The following is a 15,946-nucleotide window of genomic DNA, read 5'->3' on the forward strand; positions in this document are numbered from 1 at the left end:
AAAACCAAAGATCCGGAGGCGCGCTGCAGAGGCTAGGGGGGATCCACAGGTATGGTGGGGCTTCCGTCCTTCCCAGCTCTCAAGGGGTTGTCCAACTCGGGCTTAGCACTGGACGGGGCCACAGACCAATGCCTGCCGGCCTGACCCCACACTGACCTCAGGGAGGATCTTCTGACTCGGCCCGAGGGCAGGGTTGGCGGCCTCGGAGGAGAGGGCTTTTAGCTTGGGGAAGGAGCCGCTGGAAGGGGATCCAAAGATGGCCTCTCCCTTTACTGCTTTAGAATCAGGGAAAGACGAGGCAGGAGAAGAAAGGCCGCCAGAAAGGGCGGGAGGCCTGGCAGGGTGGCCAGGCCTCAAGAGGAGGTGCCCAGGGCTGGTGCTGGGAGGGAAGGAGTTAAGGCGGAAGGGGGGCAGCCTATGGCAGGAGGACACACCTGTGCGCAGGGCAGCAGGCGGGCGGGGCCCAGGTGAGGCGCCAGTGCTGCCAGGCAGGTGAAGAAGGAAGAGGAAGAGAGGAGGCCAGGCGGGCTCCAGGCGCTTGAATCCGGGGCCTTGATGCCCCTTCCTTCCTTCTGCACCACGCTGGGGATCAGGCGGGTCTGGCGCCAGGTAAAAGGCCACCGATCCCGGGGTCCTGGGGCCGCGCTAGCAACTGCAGAGCGCAGTGAATTGGTGTGTGCTGGGGGACAGGGGCGGACGGTGGAGAGGCAGGGGACTGGCCCCCAGGCGGACAGCGGGGGGCTAAGGGGGGCTGCTGAAGCTGGTTTTGGCTTGGGTGATGGGCAACTCAGGGTACGCCTGGTTTGAGCAGCAAGGCTCACCCGGAAGTGTCCCAAGTGACGCGGAGGTGGGGGATGGGAGCCAGAGCCCTGTGGCTTCTCCACAGGGTGCCCGGGCTTAGCCAGGACGGATCTTGGAGATGGACCGGTTGGGTAGGGGCCCTCGTCTTACCCAGCAGTGTTTGGGTGCTGGTTGGGAGTCTCTAATACTGCCGGGTAATGATGGAGGCCCCTGTCCCGTGTCAGCGGCGTCCATTGCTTCAGGCCCCCGGCCCCGATCCGGTAGCAGAGGCCTTGCTCCCACACATACCCTGAGAGCCCCTTCTCCTGAGCTAAGGGGGCTGCAGAAACGGTTCTCCCTTGGCCGTTCGCCCACTGGAGGAACACAATGGCCCCAGCCCCTCCTCCAACCCAGTGTGATTTGTCATCTGGTAGATCCAGGACCTACCTGAAGCCGACTTTGGCCTTGGGATTGTCTGCGCACTCAAGAGGCCCCAAGCCAGCCGGCCAGCAGCGGCTTCGCTCCAGCCGTCGATCAGCTGTGGTCTGGTTTTCTGCAGGCCGGCTCTGGGTCCATCTTCCAGCGCAGTGTTGGGTGATTGAAGTTATGAGGTTCCTAACACTGTCTGGTAAAGATGGCCCCCGGGTCGGTTCCCTCAGCAGTGACCTTCTCGGAGCCTTGAAGACCATGGAGGGCACCAGACCAACAAGCTGACCTTTAACCTTCTGGATGGGGTGTGGATGTGTGAGTCACTTGGCAAAGGAGAACAATGGGAAAGAGACAAAATGGCTGCCTCCAGAGCAGCAGCAGGGTTTGGAGACACACTGGGTCCGCAGTCACTTTCATTGTCCTTCCGCCCTGGGAACACGGGTGTCGGTGGGAAACAAGGGATATGATTCAGGCTCATTGGCCGGTCTCTTCCTAGACCTCAGGAGAGACCCATCCGCTTCCTTTGAGAGCCCAGGGAGCCGAAGCTTTGCGGCACCCTCTAGTCCACTTGAGGTTCACCCCTAATCCTATTGAATTTTTTTTATGGTTTCACATATTTATCTACCCGGAAGGAAAAGATAGCAAAGGTGAGCTACACGTATGAGCAATGGCTTAACTTTCCAGTGCTCGAGAGGTAGTCTTCAGAATGAGGTAATAAGTGGAAAAAACTAGGTCCTTGTTCAGTTGGGCTCCAGGGCTGTGGGGGTGGGAAATCCACCTCCGTGGGGAGAACCCTATGTGCAAATAGCTCATGGTACCTGGTAACCGAGGAACAGGGCCCTAGTCCCCTGGGCTTTGGAACACTGAGGCCCTCAGGAGGAACACACATGATCTCCCCATAGCTGCGCAGAAGCTGGTAACCAAGGAAGCAGCTCCCGTTGGGGTCATCAAATTTTTAGTTTGGCTCAGCAACGCCACAGCTGCTGCAGCATTAAAAAAGAGGTTCTTAAACCAGCTGGTCCATTTGAGAGACACGAAGGGTGCCCTGAAGGGTGCCGTCGGGCCTTTGGCTGAGGTCTCCTGCTCCCCGTTCACGGTCTGTTTTGGAGCCAGTAGGCTCTGAGGACCTAGCAGAGCGGAGCCGGAACTCTACAGGCCAGACTGCGTGTGCCATCTGCTGGCAGAGACCCAGAGTGCAGCCTGTCTAACCCACTCAGATGCAAAACCTTGGCTGGCTTCGGTTTAATAAAAATTTTATTGAGAACTTCTGGGATGTTGGTTATCTCCCCCACTCTGGGGAAGGGACAACACTGTAGGAAGTCACTGAGAAATCACACTGTCTCCCCCCTCCCTCAGGCCAATACAAGGAGGAAGAAAGTCCTCTGAAAGGGTTGGTCTTCAGTCTTCCTTAATCCAAGAGGACGAGTACAGAGAAATCCATCACATGATGCTTGGGTCAGGGTGGGCTGTGCTTGACCTCCCTAGCCGGCTCCTCAAAACTGGATGAGAAATGCATCCACTCTTCTGCTGGCGGAGTTCCTGGTGCCCACAACTCATTTCTTGGCCTTAATGAGGCTGTCACTGTAGAACAAAGGGGAAACGTTCATATTATGGGGGACGTAAATGTGCAAACTATCTCCTGTTCCCAAATGAAGGCCTGACTGTGGGGAGGTGAGGTATAGAGACAGGTCCAGGGAGCAGGTGGCCCCCCAGGACCCCGCAGCAAGGATGCAATCACTTACCTTCCCCTGCAGCCAGCACGGCATGGAGTCAACAGAAAACAGAAAGGAGAGATAAATATGATTAGTCAGCTTCAGGCTCCAGCTGCTCTAGACCCTTCTCTCCCAGCCCCCATGACGACTGCTCTTTTGGTCACTATTTCTGTGGTCCTGACATTTACATTACCAGGGAAGCAGCATCCAGGTTCTCAAGCAAGAACACAGACACCGTCACTTATCACTTTTCACTTAAATATTTATAAAGTGCCTTTTACACAAGAAATCATATTTTCTTTCATAAAGTCAATCTTAGAGCATCTAACAGGAACTGCCAACCAGTCAGACACACCCACTTTTCTGACTCTGGTGTTCTCAGAGAAACTGTCAAGGGCCCCATGACTATTGTAATGGATTCCAGAGCCCGAGTAGCAAATGTAGATGCTCTGTTCTCTGCACAGTGGCATCTCTTACCGAGTAAAGCTTTCATCCTGGAGATTCAGCACGAGGTTGTCGGCTGTCAGATAGATGCGGTTCTGTGAGGTGGCGATCTACAGGACAGGGAATGGATGTCTGTGTTAGGAGAGGGAGGCCTCAAGTCTCATCCCTGTGACTCAGTGGCCCACCCAGTGGAAGACACAGTAATGAACAAGAGGCCCCTGCTCTAGTACAGAGATCCAAGCAGTGAGAAGCCTTGGTTACACTTCTGTAACAGCCAGAGACACAAAGCGGGGGGAGTCACTCTGGGGGAGGAAGGGTGCCCAAGGAAGTTGTTTAAGTAGAGACTCAGGTCAGGTTGTAATCCTATTGTGTGACTGTGTGTGTGTGTGTGTGTGTGTGTGTGTGTAACTGAATACGTTCCATCTCAATGGGCAGCCCTGGGAGAGAGAGTGAGGCCTTTCTTCCTCTCACCGTCTTAGAGATGTTCTGGGCGGCCCGGATCTTTCGGAGCTTGATATAGCCGGGATTTTTGCTCAGTGCTTCTCCAAGGTAAGCAGACAGGGTTAAGGGTTCATCTAGGCCAGGCTATGATGTCTGCCGCAGCACCCATCTCCCCCGCCTCCTCAGAGTCCTCGGGGCTGTCAGATTCAAGGTTGCGCTCACATGGCTACTCACACTTTGGCTACCCACTGTGGGCCTGCCTGTAGGATGCTGCCAAGAACTGGTGGCAGCAGATGTGAAGGCAAGGCCAGCGGTGCTCTTGATCCGGCCTTACAGCGGGGAGTCAGGCCTCAGGTACCCCCACCAAGATTTCAGATCTCACCACAGTCACCCCTCCCCACCCCTAGAAGCCAAGGGTCAGTAGGCAGAGTCGCATTCGCCTTAGTCTCATCAGTCGGCCCACGAGGGAGGGTAGAAACGGGGCGTCCCAGGGGCCGGCCAAGCTCTCTGCAACAGAAGGATATCATCTTGGCAGCCTCGGCCTCCCCCTCGGCCTGCACGATCTTCTGCCGTTGTTCCTGCTTGGCCTTTTCCACCAAAAACTGGGCCCGCTGGGCTTCTTGCTGGGCTGTGGGGCGGTAAGAATTCAAGCACGTGCAGCCCCCCCTTCTCCCAGCCCAGAAGTCCACTGATCACTCCCCCGGGGACTCACCCACTTGTTTGGCTTCTACAGCAGCTGTGTACTCGCGGCTAAAGCTCAGTTCGGTGATAGCCACATCGTCCAGAATGAGGCTGAAGTCCTTGGCACGCTCCGTCAGCTCTCTCCGGATCAACAGGGACACCTGCGGGCCAGAGTGGAGAGGGGAGGGGAGGGGAGGCTTCAGGGGGTCAGAGAACTGGAGGTAAGGCAGTATTGCTGTGACCATCCGAACACCAGAGCTCCCGAGTGCGGGAAGCTAACCCACCACACAAGTCCTCAGACATTCGCTAGAAAAAACCTGGCTCAGTGTCTCCATGTGACAGACGAGGCAGCACCAGAAGGGTGGCATGACCGCCCCACGTCACTGACCCCACGTCACACCAACCCCAACCTTCCCGTTTTCCCATGCAACATATATCTGCTTAGCTTCCTGCCAAGCCAGGAAAGAACTGCTTTAGAGGTGTGGGTAAGACCGTATCGTATTGTTTTCTACGCCTCCTCCTTAACACTGACTGGTATCGGGTTCTGCAGTTGTTTCTCCTCATTTCCCAGAGTGACAATCAGTACAGCTTTCCCACGTCAAACCGGCTATGCAGCCAAGGTTAACCCTAAACGTCGGATCCTCTTGCCGCTACCTCTGGAGTGCTGGGACTACAAGCACGTGCCACACCTGGTTTAAATAATGCTTAGGATTAAATGCAGGACATGTGTGTGCTAGGCAAGCCCTCGCCAACTGACCTACCAGCTCCTTCTCTTTCTACAAAATGCCCTTTTGTAGGACCCTGGACCAAGGGGAGACACGCTGTGATGCAGACAGTGATAGGAATCAGACCTGAGCCCGCTGGGTGATCAGCTGCGAGGCGTTGAACTTGGCCACCACGCTCTTGAGCACCTCGTTGACAATGGACGGCAGGACTCGCTCCTCATAGTCTAGCCCTAAGCGCTGGTACATGCTGGGGAGCTCCTGGGCATTGGGTCGAGACAGTACCCGCAGGGAAATGTTCACCATCTGCAGGTCTGAGGGAGAAGCCAGCAGTGACCGGTTAAGGCCAACCGAATTCCCCTTCTCCAAGCACTTTCTCCCAGGAGTGGTTCCCACCATGCCTAGCACTGCTGTGCAACCTAGCACTCCTCTGGGGAGAAGAGACAGTATGTCAACAAGGCAGAGGTGATAACGGGAAACAGATCCTCGTTTACTGTGAAGTCTTCTCTACAGGCCTTCAACTGGTACCGCTGACTCCTATTTTTTTGCTAGTGGACTTGGTGCAACCTCCAGTTTGGGCACCACCACAACCATGGGTCTCCCCCTAGACTCTAAGGACTCGAGAACCAGAATTTTTTTTTTTTTTTTTTATTTCCAAGGCCTATGGCTTAGTGAATGAATAAACAACACACACCAAAAAACAGCACAAAGAAGCACATTACTGTGGGCTACTTGCCTCTGTGTGTACATGTGAATGAGGCGGGGGCCGGGGGAATCTCAAAGGCAGGGCTTCTAAGAATGCTCTACAAGGAAACGGCTAGTGAGGAGTGGGGACAGTTTCTCCAGAGCAAGGTGCACTGCAGATGTAACCAACAAGCCAGCAGTAAAGGGCCTTAAAAAGGCTTGGATCTGGGGAGCGAGCGAGATCAGAAAGAAAGGCAGCTCTCTGACTCAGTTTTTGCTGGGCACAAAGTAACGTTCAAACGTGCACGCACACCCAGTGCTGGAACGCACTGTCTCAAGCCACGAGGCATGCTCTTTGGAAGATGCAGACACCAAGGTCTCAGAAGCGCTGCCATTTCTGGTGGCCTCGCCAGGCTCACTTTGTGTGTACTTGTGTCCCCACAGGCCACGCGGCTCCCAGTCGCCCATACTTACCTTTGGAACCTGTGGGGGAGGAGATTTTTCGGGGTCTGGCCCGAATGTCATAGATGATGGGGTACTGGAACCAGGGGATCCTGGAGAGGAGAGGTCAGGGACAGGAATTGGGAGCTGCCGTTTCCCTCATTTTGACCAGTTTCCCCTCACCACTCGTCTTTGGGCCTGCTCCTCCCCATGACCACAGACAAGGAGACTCTCTTTTCCCTTTGGAGAACAGCCCTGTATGCACTGCTGGAGTTTCGGAGCACCTAGTGTCCAAGGAGCGGGGGTGAGGAAGGGAGAAAGCAGCACCGAATCCTGTTGTAAGTCTGGCTACAGCCGTCAAGGGTGAAGGGTCAGGGCCCGTTCGCTCTACCCGCCATTACCTGAAGTGGAGTCCTTCGGCCAGGATGGTGTCCTGCTGCACGCCGCCGATCCGGTTAAAGAAGATGGCTCTATGACCACCTTCCACTGTGGAGAGAGGTGTGGGGGGCGGGAATCAATCAGCAAGCCGCTGATCAAAGTACGGGTCGGTGCAGGTGGGACGGGGATGAGGGGGCCAGGAGGGCGCGGACACCTTGGGGAGGCAGGCCAGAGGGGCTGGGGGCCGGCCAGCGCAGGGAGGCTGCTCACCGGTGAACACGGATTCGCGGACGCCATAGGCCACGGCCCCGGCCCCCAGCAGCAGCTTCAGCGCCGTGCCCATGCCCCGAGGCCCGGCGGGCAGGCGTCCCGCTAGGTCCTTTAAGTTCTGGGCCATGTCTGATCCTCCTGAAGGCGGCGGCACCGGCGGTCAGGAGGGGGTGCCCGCCAGCTTCTACCCCACTCCAGTTTACGGACCTCGCCCTGCACACGAGGATCGGGGGCCGTGGGACTCGCGGCAGAAAGGGCACCGGAAGTGCGCTCCCTGCCGAACCCGCCCCCTTTGCTCAGGCCGACCCGAACCCCGCGCACGGTAAAAGCGCACCCGGAAGTCCCGCCTCCTCCGGGGGCCTGCCCTCCCAGGGAGGCTTCGGTAGTTCGGGACGACAGGTGTCGCCATTTCCAAGCGCCCGCTTTCAAAATGGCAGCTAGGAGGAAGTTGGCAGTGAGGACGAACGCGAAGTTGTAACTTTGAGGACGTCAGCGCAACTTCCGGTCTGCTGGCAAGATGGCTGCGCCCAGTGGTGGCTTGCAACCTCGTGAACGGCGTTTTGCAGGGCAGGAAGAGGACTGGGATAACGCGCCGCCTAAGAGGCCCCGGCTTGGTGCAGGAAGCAAGAGCGGAGGCCGTAGGCTCATTGTGGTGCTGGAAGGGGCCAGTCTGGAGACAGTCAAGGTAGTTTGGAAGAGTGTGGAAGTAGTAAATTGCTCGGTCAGATTCCGTGGGGACCGGGGACACAGAATGGGTGGAAAAAACTGAGCAGTGGAATTTGCTTTTGGAGGATGACCTAGTTTTGCGGCGTGTTGAAAGCCCGGGTTGGCAATATTTTATTGTGCTCTTCAGCCCTCGCACCCTTGCTTTTAGTTGATTTATCAAGGAGTTTTTGATGTAAAATGTAAAGCGAGGGGAAGCATTATCTATTGATGTCTCCCACATCCCAAAGACCCATGACTTCCCCATCCTTTTATTGCTAAGGATTTGATATTTTGTTTTGTTAAAAGGGTTCCTACTATCAGCTCTCCTGTATTTCTGCTTATCTTGAAGTGTCTGGATCAATTATTTAATAAGCCTTCGTCTTTTATTTTTTTAACCTATCTTCATTTCTCTGAGTAATAAAATGAGCAGTGCCTGCCTTAACACTTTGTGCAGTTTTCACACACACACAAACACACACACACAAACACCCTTTAACGATTTGTTTTACTTTTTTGTTTGTTTTTCGAGACGGGATTTCTCTGTAGCTTTGGAGCCTGTCATGGAACTCACTTTGTAGACCAGGTTGGCCTTGAACGCACAGAGATCCACTTGCCTCTGCCTCCCGAGTGCTGGGATTAAAGGCGTGTGCCACCATACTGGGCTGAAAACCTGTTTTTCCTCCCTTTGTTTTTCATTAAATGGTCGATTAATCAGATATTTTACTTTCTTCAGTAATCGATATTTCCAGCCTAACTATAGTGACTGCCAGAGTGACTGCCTATCATCATCACCATCATTTTTTAAAGATTTATTTATTTACTTATGTGTGTTGGTGTTTTGCCTGCATGTATGTCTGTGCGTGGATGCCAGATCCCTGGAACTGGCGTTACAGGCAGTTGTGAGCTGCCATGTGGGTGCTGGGAATTGAACCTGCGTCCTCTGCAAGAGCAGCCAGTTATTATTATTATTATAGACAGGGTCTCACTGTGTGGCTCTGGCTGGCCTGGAACTCACAGAGATCCGCCTGCCTCTGCCTTATGAGTGCTGGTATTAAAGGCATGCACCACTACACTCGGCTGCCTGTTAGTGTTAATTTTGACATTATCAAGCTAGCAATCCCATAATAATGGTAATTTGCAAAACCTTCCGTATTTGAGAATGTAGATACACCCGACTGCCTGGGTTCTAGTCCTTCTGTATACCAGTTTTGTGACATAGGTAGGCAAATGAGTTCACTTAATTGCTCCTTGCCCCGAGCTGAGGACTGAACCCAGGGCTCTACCACTGAGCTAAATCCCAAACCCCGAGTTCACTTAATTGTAATGGTTAGAAGGAGTAAAGGAGTTACTATTTGTTTAGGATGTCTGTTACTTGAAATAAATTACTTCAGGTTACTTACTGATTAGTCAAAATGGGTATGGCCAATTAAAATTTGTAGAGCAAGGCTGGAGAGGTGGCTCAGTGGTTAAGAGCACGTACTCTTACAGAGCACCTAGGTTTGGTTCCCAGCACCCACATTGTGGCTCCCAGTTGTAACTCCAGGTCCAGGGGATCTGATGACCTTTTGGCCTCTGAAGGCACTGTACCCATGTGATGTGCATACATACATACAGGCAAAACACCCAAACACAAAATTAAAAAAAACATATATAGCTGGGCATGGTGGTACATGCCTTTAATCCCAGCACTTGGGAGGCAGAGGTAGATAGATCTCTTAGTTCAAGGCCAGCTAGGTCTGCATAGTGAGTTCCAAGACAGCCAGGGCTATGTAGAGACCCTGTTTCAAAAAAGCCAACAAAAATATGTATTAAAAATATCCGTAGAGTATATTCTACAAGAATTTCAGGCCAGGTTATCACCAGTGATATTTCAAAGGTGGCTGAGATTTTCATCAGCCTGTATTATCTTTTTCTTTTTTCTCCCCTTCAGTACTGGGGGTTGAACTCAGGGCTTTGGCTATACGAAACAGGTGTCCTATCACTGAACTCTATCCCCAGCCTCTTCATTTTAATTTTGATGTATAGGGACTCACTTTGTTGCCAAGTTTAGTCTTGACTCTGTAGCTCTGGTTGACCTTGAATGTGTGGCCCTCCTGTTTCGGACTCCTGAGTGGTTGGGATGACAGCCTGCCTCATCGGGCTGTTGTCTTTTTCCCAGCCCACCCCTGTTGTTTTGGCCACTCTTTCCATGTATTCTTACACTCTAGCCTCCTTTAAGTTTTTTGTTTGTTTGTTTGTCTTGTTTTTCTTCTTCAAGATAGGGTTTCTCTGTAGCTTTGGAGCCTGTCCTGGAACCAGGCTGGCCTCGAACTCATAGAGATCTGCCTGCCTGCCTCTGCCTCCCAAGTGCTGGGATTAAAGGCATTCCTTTAAGTTCTTTTAAAAACTATTTTATTGGAGCTGGGCTGTGGTGGCGCACGTCTTTAATCCCAGCACTCGGGAGGCAGAGCCAGGTGGATCTCTGTGGGTTCGAGGCCAGCCTGGACTACCAAGTGAGTTCCAGGAAAGGTGCAAAGCTACACAGAGAAACCCTGTCTCGAAAAACCAAAAAAAAAAAAAAAAAAAAAAAAAAAACCAAACTATTTTATTGGGCGGTGGTGGGTGGTAGCACATGCCTTTAGTCCCAGCACATAGGAAGCAGAGGCAGGAGGATCTCTGTGAGTTCAAGACCAGCCTGAGCTACAGAGTGAGTTCTAGGAAGGGCTCTAAAGCTACACAGAGAAACCCTGTCTTAAAAACAAAACTCTTTTATGTGTGTGGGTGTTTGCCTGCATGTGTGTCTGTGTATCATGTGCATGCCTGATACCTGGAGAGCCTAGAAGTTGTTAGGTCCCCTGGAATTGGAATTACAGACAGTTAGGAGCCATAATGTGGGATCTGGGAATGAGCCGGGTCCTCTGGAAGACCCAGTGCTTCTAACTGCTGAGCCGTCTCTCCAGCCCTCCTTTAAGTTCTTTGAAAGCATTGGGTTCTCTTATATCTTAAGGCCACTGAATGTTATTAACTGCACATTCTCCTTATGGTGGTCTTTGTATCCCTGCTACTTAGTTCATTGTTGTTTTGAGACAGGGTCTTTTTTTGTTTGTTTTTTTCCTTTGGTTTTTTGAGACAGGGTTTCTCTGTGTAGCTTTGGCGCCTTTCCTGGAACTCACTCTGTAGCCCGGGCTGGCCTCGAACTCACAGTTCTGGCTCCCGAGTGCTGGGATTAAAGGCATGCGCCACCACTGCTCGGCTTGAGACAGGGTCTTAACAATATACTCTAGACCGGTCTAGAACTGGCCATCCTTCTTCCTTTGCCTTAGGTTCCTGACGCTGGAATTGTAGGCACAGGCTACCATGCCCAGCTAATTATTGATTGTTATTGTTGTTGCTTGTTGAGACAGGGTCTCACCCTCTACCTCATGCTGGCCTGGCATCTGGTGACCTCCTGAATGCTGGGATTACAGGTGTGAGCTCCCACATCCCATTTGTGATGTTCTTACTAGTGGTTAGACCAAGGAACTGCTACATCGCAGGCTGGGCAGGTGGCTTAGTTAGTGGACTGCTTACCATGCAAACACAGGAACCTGAGTTCTAACCCCGCACCTACGTAGAAAGCCCAGTCCATGCTGGGCTTGCTCTGCTCGTCTTTAGTCCCAGCACTTTGAGACAGACAGGGAGGCAGATCTTTGAGTTTGAGGACAGCCTGGCCTACAAAGCAAGTTCTAGGCCAGCCAAGGCTACATAGAGAGGCCCTGTCTCAAAAAAAAAAAAAAAAGGAAGAAAAAGACCCAACTCAGTTTGTGATCCTAGCATTGGACAGACAAGTGAAGCCTTAAGGCTTGATGGCCTGCCAGCCTAGCTGAATTAGTGAGCTGAGGTTCAATAAGGAACGCTGTCTCAGAAAAGAAGGATGGAGGAAGACACCAGGCATCAACCTCTGTCCTTCACATGTCTATGTATCCTACACACACACACACACACACAGTTTAGAGAGGTGGACTGCCTCCTATATACTTCCTGTTGACCTACTAACAAATCATTTCTGTTCATCATAGCTTGTAGAGTCATGTGATTGTTTACTGTGTTTCTATGAGCACAGACTGTAAGACTTCAAAATTCCTCCTGTATCTAATGTTAGCAATGGTTTTCATCCTGATCCCTCTAGTTTGTGGTTTTCAGACCAGTGCATACTCATGTTTCCTAGACCATCATCACAACTGACTGTAAGTCAAACACTTTGGTTTTTCCTTTTGTGGTTCATTAAAAGAAAACCTGGGCCTGGAGAGATGGCTCAGTGGTTGAGCACTTGTTCTTACAGAGGATCTAAGTTCAGTTCCCAGCACCTGCTTGACAGCTCACCAACATCTAACTCCAGTGCCAAGGGATCTTTGACCTCTACAGATACCAGGCATGCACATGGTACATCTGGATATATGCAGGCCAAATACTCACACATGTAAAACAAAACCTCCAGTTTTATCATCCTAACGGATTGAAATTGGACCGTTCTCTTCTACGAGTAAGGGTGTCCTAAGGACTTAGTTCTTGAAGATTTGTTTCTATTCATGTGTATGCCTGCGTGAGCTTATGTGTACTACGTGTTCAGGTAGGTGCCTGAGCAGGTCAGTCAGCCAGATCTCCTGGAGCAGGAGTTACAGGAGATACAGGAGACTATGAACCACCGTGTGGGTGCTGGGGACTGAACTCGGTCCTCGGCAAGAGCAAGTGCAGTGCTCTTATCACCAAGCCACCTCTTCGGCCCCTACTCTGACAGTTTTGTTTTGTTTTTTAAGGTTTATGTGGGGCTGGAGAAATGAATGGCTCAGCAGTTAAGAACACTGGTTCTTCCGAAAGACCAGGTGCAATTCCCAGTACCCACATGGTGGGTCACATATTAACTCCAGTTCCAGGGGATTCAGCGCCTTCTATTAGCTTCCACTGGCACCGCATGCTCATGGTACACAGACATACATGTAGGCACACATGTACATAAAATTAAATAAATAGAAACTATTTATTTGTAACTGTGCATGTGTGTGTGTACCACATGTGTTTGGGTGCCCTTGGAGGCCAGGGTTTTCAGATCCCCGGAGATGGAGCCCACCTGACATGGAAATCACTGAGTCCTCTCTCATACTACTCAGTTCATCTCCAGACTCACATCCCCCAGGATTCTGAAATGTATCGTCACTTTGTCTCTAGACATAAAGTTCTAGTGATACACAGCCTTTCAAAGCCGTGTTTGTACATAACAGTATTTGTTGTTTTTTTTCCCAAAGATTCCCAAAAGATTTCCCTGTGTGTGTGTGTGTGCATTCACTGACAACTGAGGGTAGGCTCTCTCCTATCACGTGGGTTCTAGGCAGTGATCGCACATCAGACTTGGCAGCAGGTGCCTTTACCTGCTGACCCATCTCCAAAGCCATGTTTATAGACTTCTTTTTGCATGTGGTGTGTGTACGCGTGCGCGCGCACGCGTATGTATGTATGTATGTATGTATGTATGTATGTATGTACGTACGTACGTACATACGTATGTACTTGGGCATGTGTGGAGGTCATAGGACAACTCATTGGTCCCCCCTTTCACCGCATGAGTCACAGGAGTTGAACTTAGATCTTTGGGCTTGGTGGCAAGTACCCTTGTCTGCTGAGCTCTCTCCAGCTAGATTTAGACTTGGTCTTACTGACCATCCTAATATCCCTTGAGATTTGAAATTGCAAATGACAGTTACTTCAGAACCCAGCCCTGAGCAGCCCTCACTTGCCCCTTTTATGAGATGCATAAACTTGTCAGGACATTTCTCAGGTGTCACGTTCCTCTGACACTAGAATTCTTGGCTCTTTGCCTGAGAGGATTCTTGGGTTATAAGGCAATTTCATTTCTAATCCTAGTCCTCCAGCCCCTCCCCATTTTTTTTCCCCAAGACAGGGTTTCTCTGTGCAGTTTGGAGCCTGTCCTGGATCTCGCTCTGTAGACCAGGTTGGTCTCGAACTCACAGAGATCCACCTGCCTCTGCCCCCCCCCCCCCAGTGCTGGGATTTAAGGCATGCGCCACCACCGCGCGGCATGCCTCCCCATTTTTATTCCAACTTTTCCTGTTTCTAGTTTGTGGTGCTGGGGATGAAGTCAGGGCCCTGCTCAGCCCTCGGCCACTGAGCTACGGTCCGCCTGTTTTTTCTCAGTGGTCTGAGGCAGGGTCCTGCTGTATCCCAGGCTGGCATTTTCCTCAGCACATACATATTGTTTCGTAATGAGTCTTGTTCATGAATTCCTGTCTGATTCTAGAACTTCTGTGACTTTGCCTGATAGCCACAGACCTTAAAAACTCAACAGTGAGATCCAGGACAGGCAGCAAAACTGCACAGAGAAACCCTGTCTTGAAAAAAACAAAACAAATGAACAAAACCCCTCAAATGTGGTGTGACCTGTGCCCCCCCTTTTTGGCTGTAAGGTAGCTGACTGTGTATCTGTCTCTAACAGATAAAGCTAATGTGGCCATATGGCAGTCCCCTGAGAAGCTTTCTGGCCGAGGTCTGAGTGGGCTTGAACTTGTTCGGGGAGCAGCCTTTGAGAACTACCAGGTAGCTAACAGATTTCCTGTTGCTCTCACCGTGTTCTGTTCTTCAGGTCGGGAAAACTTACGAGCTACTCAACTGTGACAAGCACAAGTCCATGTTGTTGAAGAATGGACGGGACCCAGGGGAAGTCAGACCAGACATCGCCCACCAGGTAACTGGGGAGAGCTAATGACCCTCTGTGCTGTCTACAGAGGCAGCCCATGCTGTTTTCTAGGCTTCACTGTGCCTTGCTGTCTCCCTTTCTCAGAGCTTACTGATGCTGATGGACAGCCCCCTGAACCGAGCTGGCTTGCTCCAGGTTTATATACACACACAGAAGAATGTACTGATTGAAGTGAACCCCCAGACGCGGATTCCTAGGACCTTTGACCGCTTTTGTGGCCTCATGGGTGAGAAGCCTTAAGACCTAAGTTCTGAATGCACTTGGCAGAGTGGAGAGGAAAGGGGGGGTCACATCCTCAGTCCTTCAGCAGTGGGGAGCTCCTGCCAGGATAGGCCCCTGGTAGTTTTCCACATCCATGGAAATTCAGCTCCCCTGCTCTCTTAGGTTACTGTGGGGGAATAAAGCCATTTGAGCTGGTCACAGTGTTTGTGACATCTTAGGCTACAGTATGGATGGAAAGGACATCAGCCCAGTTTCCCCGAGGGTTCTGCACAGATCACTGGGCAGAAGAATGCGGTTTCTTCCCACTCCTGAACTCTTGTTCTTTTCCTTCCTAGTTCAGCTTTTACACAAACTCAGTGTCCGAGCAGCTGATGGCCCTCAGAAGCTTTTGAAGGTGAGCTGGGGAAACCTGTTGGTAGGTTCTGGGGCTGGCTGCTTCTGGGGCTGACTCTGCTTTTTCTCTTAGGTAATTAAGAATCCAGTGTCTGACCACTTCCCAGTTGGCTGTATGAAAATTGGCACTTCCTTTTCCATGGCAGACGTCAGTGATGTGCGAGAGCTGGTGCCCAGGAGTGACCCAATTGTTTTTGTGGTGGGGGCCTTTGCCCATGGCAAGGTACAGTCTGGGCCCAGTCCTTAGGTTCTTCATGGAGCTGAAACTCAGTGCTGGATTCCATGAGCAGTTAGCATATTAAAACTCCTTGTCCTCACCAATCAGGAAGTAGAGGGTATGAACAGAGCTAGAAAACACATCGCAGCTGCATTCTTGACCCAGCACGTGTTCTCGAGGGCTCTGGCATGTCTGACAGATAGGCCGAAGCCTCCAGCTCTGTAGAAGTCGGACATTGAATGGCACTGCTGTAGGGTAGGACTTGCCTGACCAGCTCCTTCTCTCCTCAGGTCAGTGTGGAGTACACAGAGAAGATGGTGTCCATCAGCAACTACCCACTGTCTGCTGCCCTCACCTGTGCCAAACTTACCACAGCCTTTGAAGAAGTGTGGGGCGTCATTTGAGAACCGCGGAGCCTAGTTCTCAGACAGGAGGACTCTTGACATTATGTCTGTTGACTCCTAAGGTGTCTGTTGAAGATAATCTTCTGTACCAAGACGGCAGAGTGGGCAGCCAGACTGAATTTGTTTTGCTTTCCTATAAAGACTGTGCTTTTCTCTTTTTTGCAAACCTGGTTGTTTTGAGGGCTCTTAAACTCAGCAGTGCGTGGTGGTGTAAACTGTCCCCCTTGGTATCTGGTGTTCCGGACTTTGAAGGTAGGAGTTCCTGATTTCCTAGATTCTGTTCTCAAAGACACCCT

The 15,946-nt window shown here is 51.4% G+C and overlaps 2 protein-coding genes and 1 non-coding gene across 4 annotated transcripts; 1 reads left to right on the forward strand and 2 right to left on the reverse strand.

Moving 5' to 3' along the window:
* Window positions 1-2,445: 2,445 nt before the first annotated feature.
* Window positions 2,446-7,290, reverse strand: Phb2 (prohibitin 2). Its single transcript, XM_028892277.2, has 10 exons — window positions 6,983-7,290; window positions 6,736-6,820; window positions 6,368-6,447; window positions 5,339-5,523; window positions 4,519-4,648; window positions 4,331-4,434; window positions 3,837-3,914; window positions 3,399-3,475; window positions 2,952-2,957; window positions 2,446-2,790 (listed from the first exon to the last, which is right to left on the reverse strand). Exons 1-10 carry the CDS (start codon window positions 7,107-7,109, stop codon window positions 2,763-2,765), a joined length of 900 nt encoding a protein of 299 aa, XP_028748110.1. The 5' UTR covers window positions 7,110-7,290; the 3' UTR covers window positions 2,446-2,762.
* LOC114708837 lies at window positions 4,005-4,264 on the reverse strand. Its single transcript, XR_003736851.1, has one exon. It is a non-coding gene; the product is annotated as a small nucleolar RNA U89 (small nucleolar RNA).
* Window positions 7,291-7,382: 92 nt separating the features above from the next.
* Emg1 (EMG1 N1-specific pseudouridine methyltransferase) lies at window positions 7,383-15,816 on the forward strand. Of its 2 annotated transcripts, XM_028892278.2 has the most exons (6): window positions 7,383-7,667; window positions 14,301-14,402; window positions 14,499-14,640; window positions 14,972-15,030; window positions 15,103-15,252; window positions 15,537-15,816. In XM_028892278.2, the coding sequence occupies exons 1-6, from the start codon at window positions 7,500-7,502 to the stop codon at window positions 15,648-15,650; spliced, it is 735 nt and encodes a 244-aa protein (XP_028748111.1). In that variant the 5' UTR covers window positions 7,383-7,499; the 3' UTR covers window positions 15,651-15,816. The 2 variants fall into 2 exon arrangements, with proteins under 2 accessions (XP_028748111.1, XP_028748112.1); XM_028892279.2 differs by lacking the exon at window positions 15,103-15,252 and having other exon boundaries at window positions 7,387-7,667.
* Window positions 15,817-15,946: the final 130 nt, after the last annotated feature.

Source organism: Peromyscus leucopus, chromosome 3 (assembly GCF_004664715.2).
Source record: "Peromyscus leucopus breed LL Stock chromosome 3, UCI_PerLeu_2.1, whole genome shotgun sequence".
Taxonomy (NCBI): domain Eukaryota; kingdom Metazoa; phylum Chordata; class Mammalia; order Rodentia; family Cricetidae; genus Peromyscus; species Peromyscus leucopus.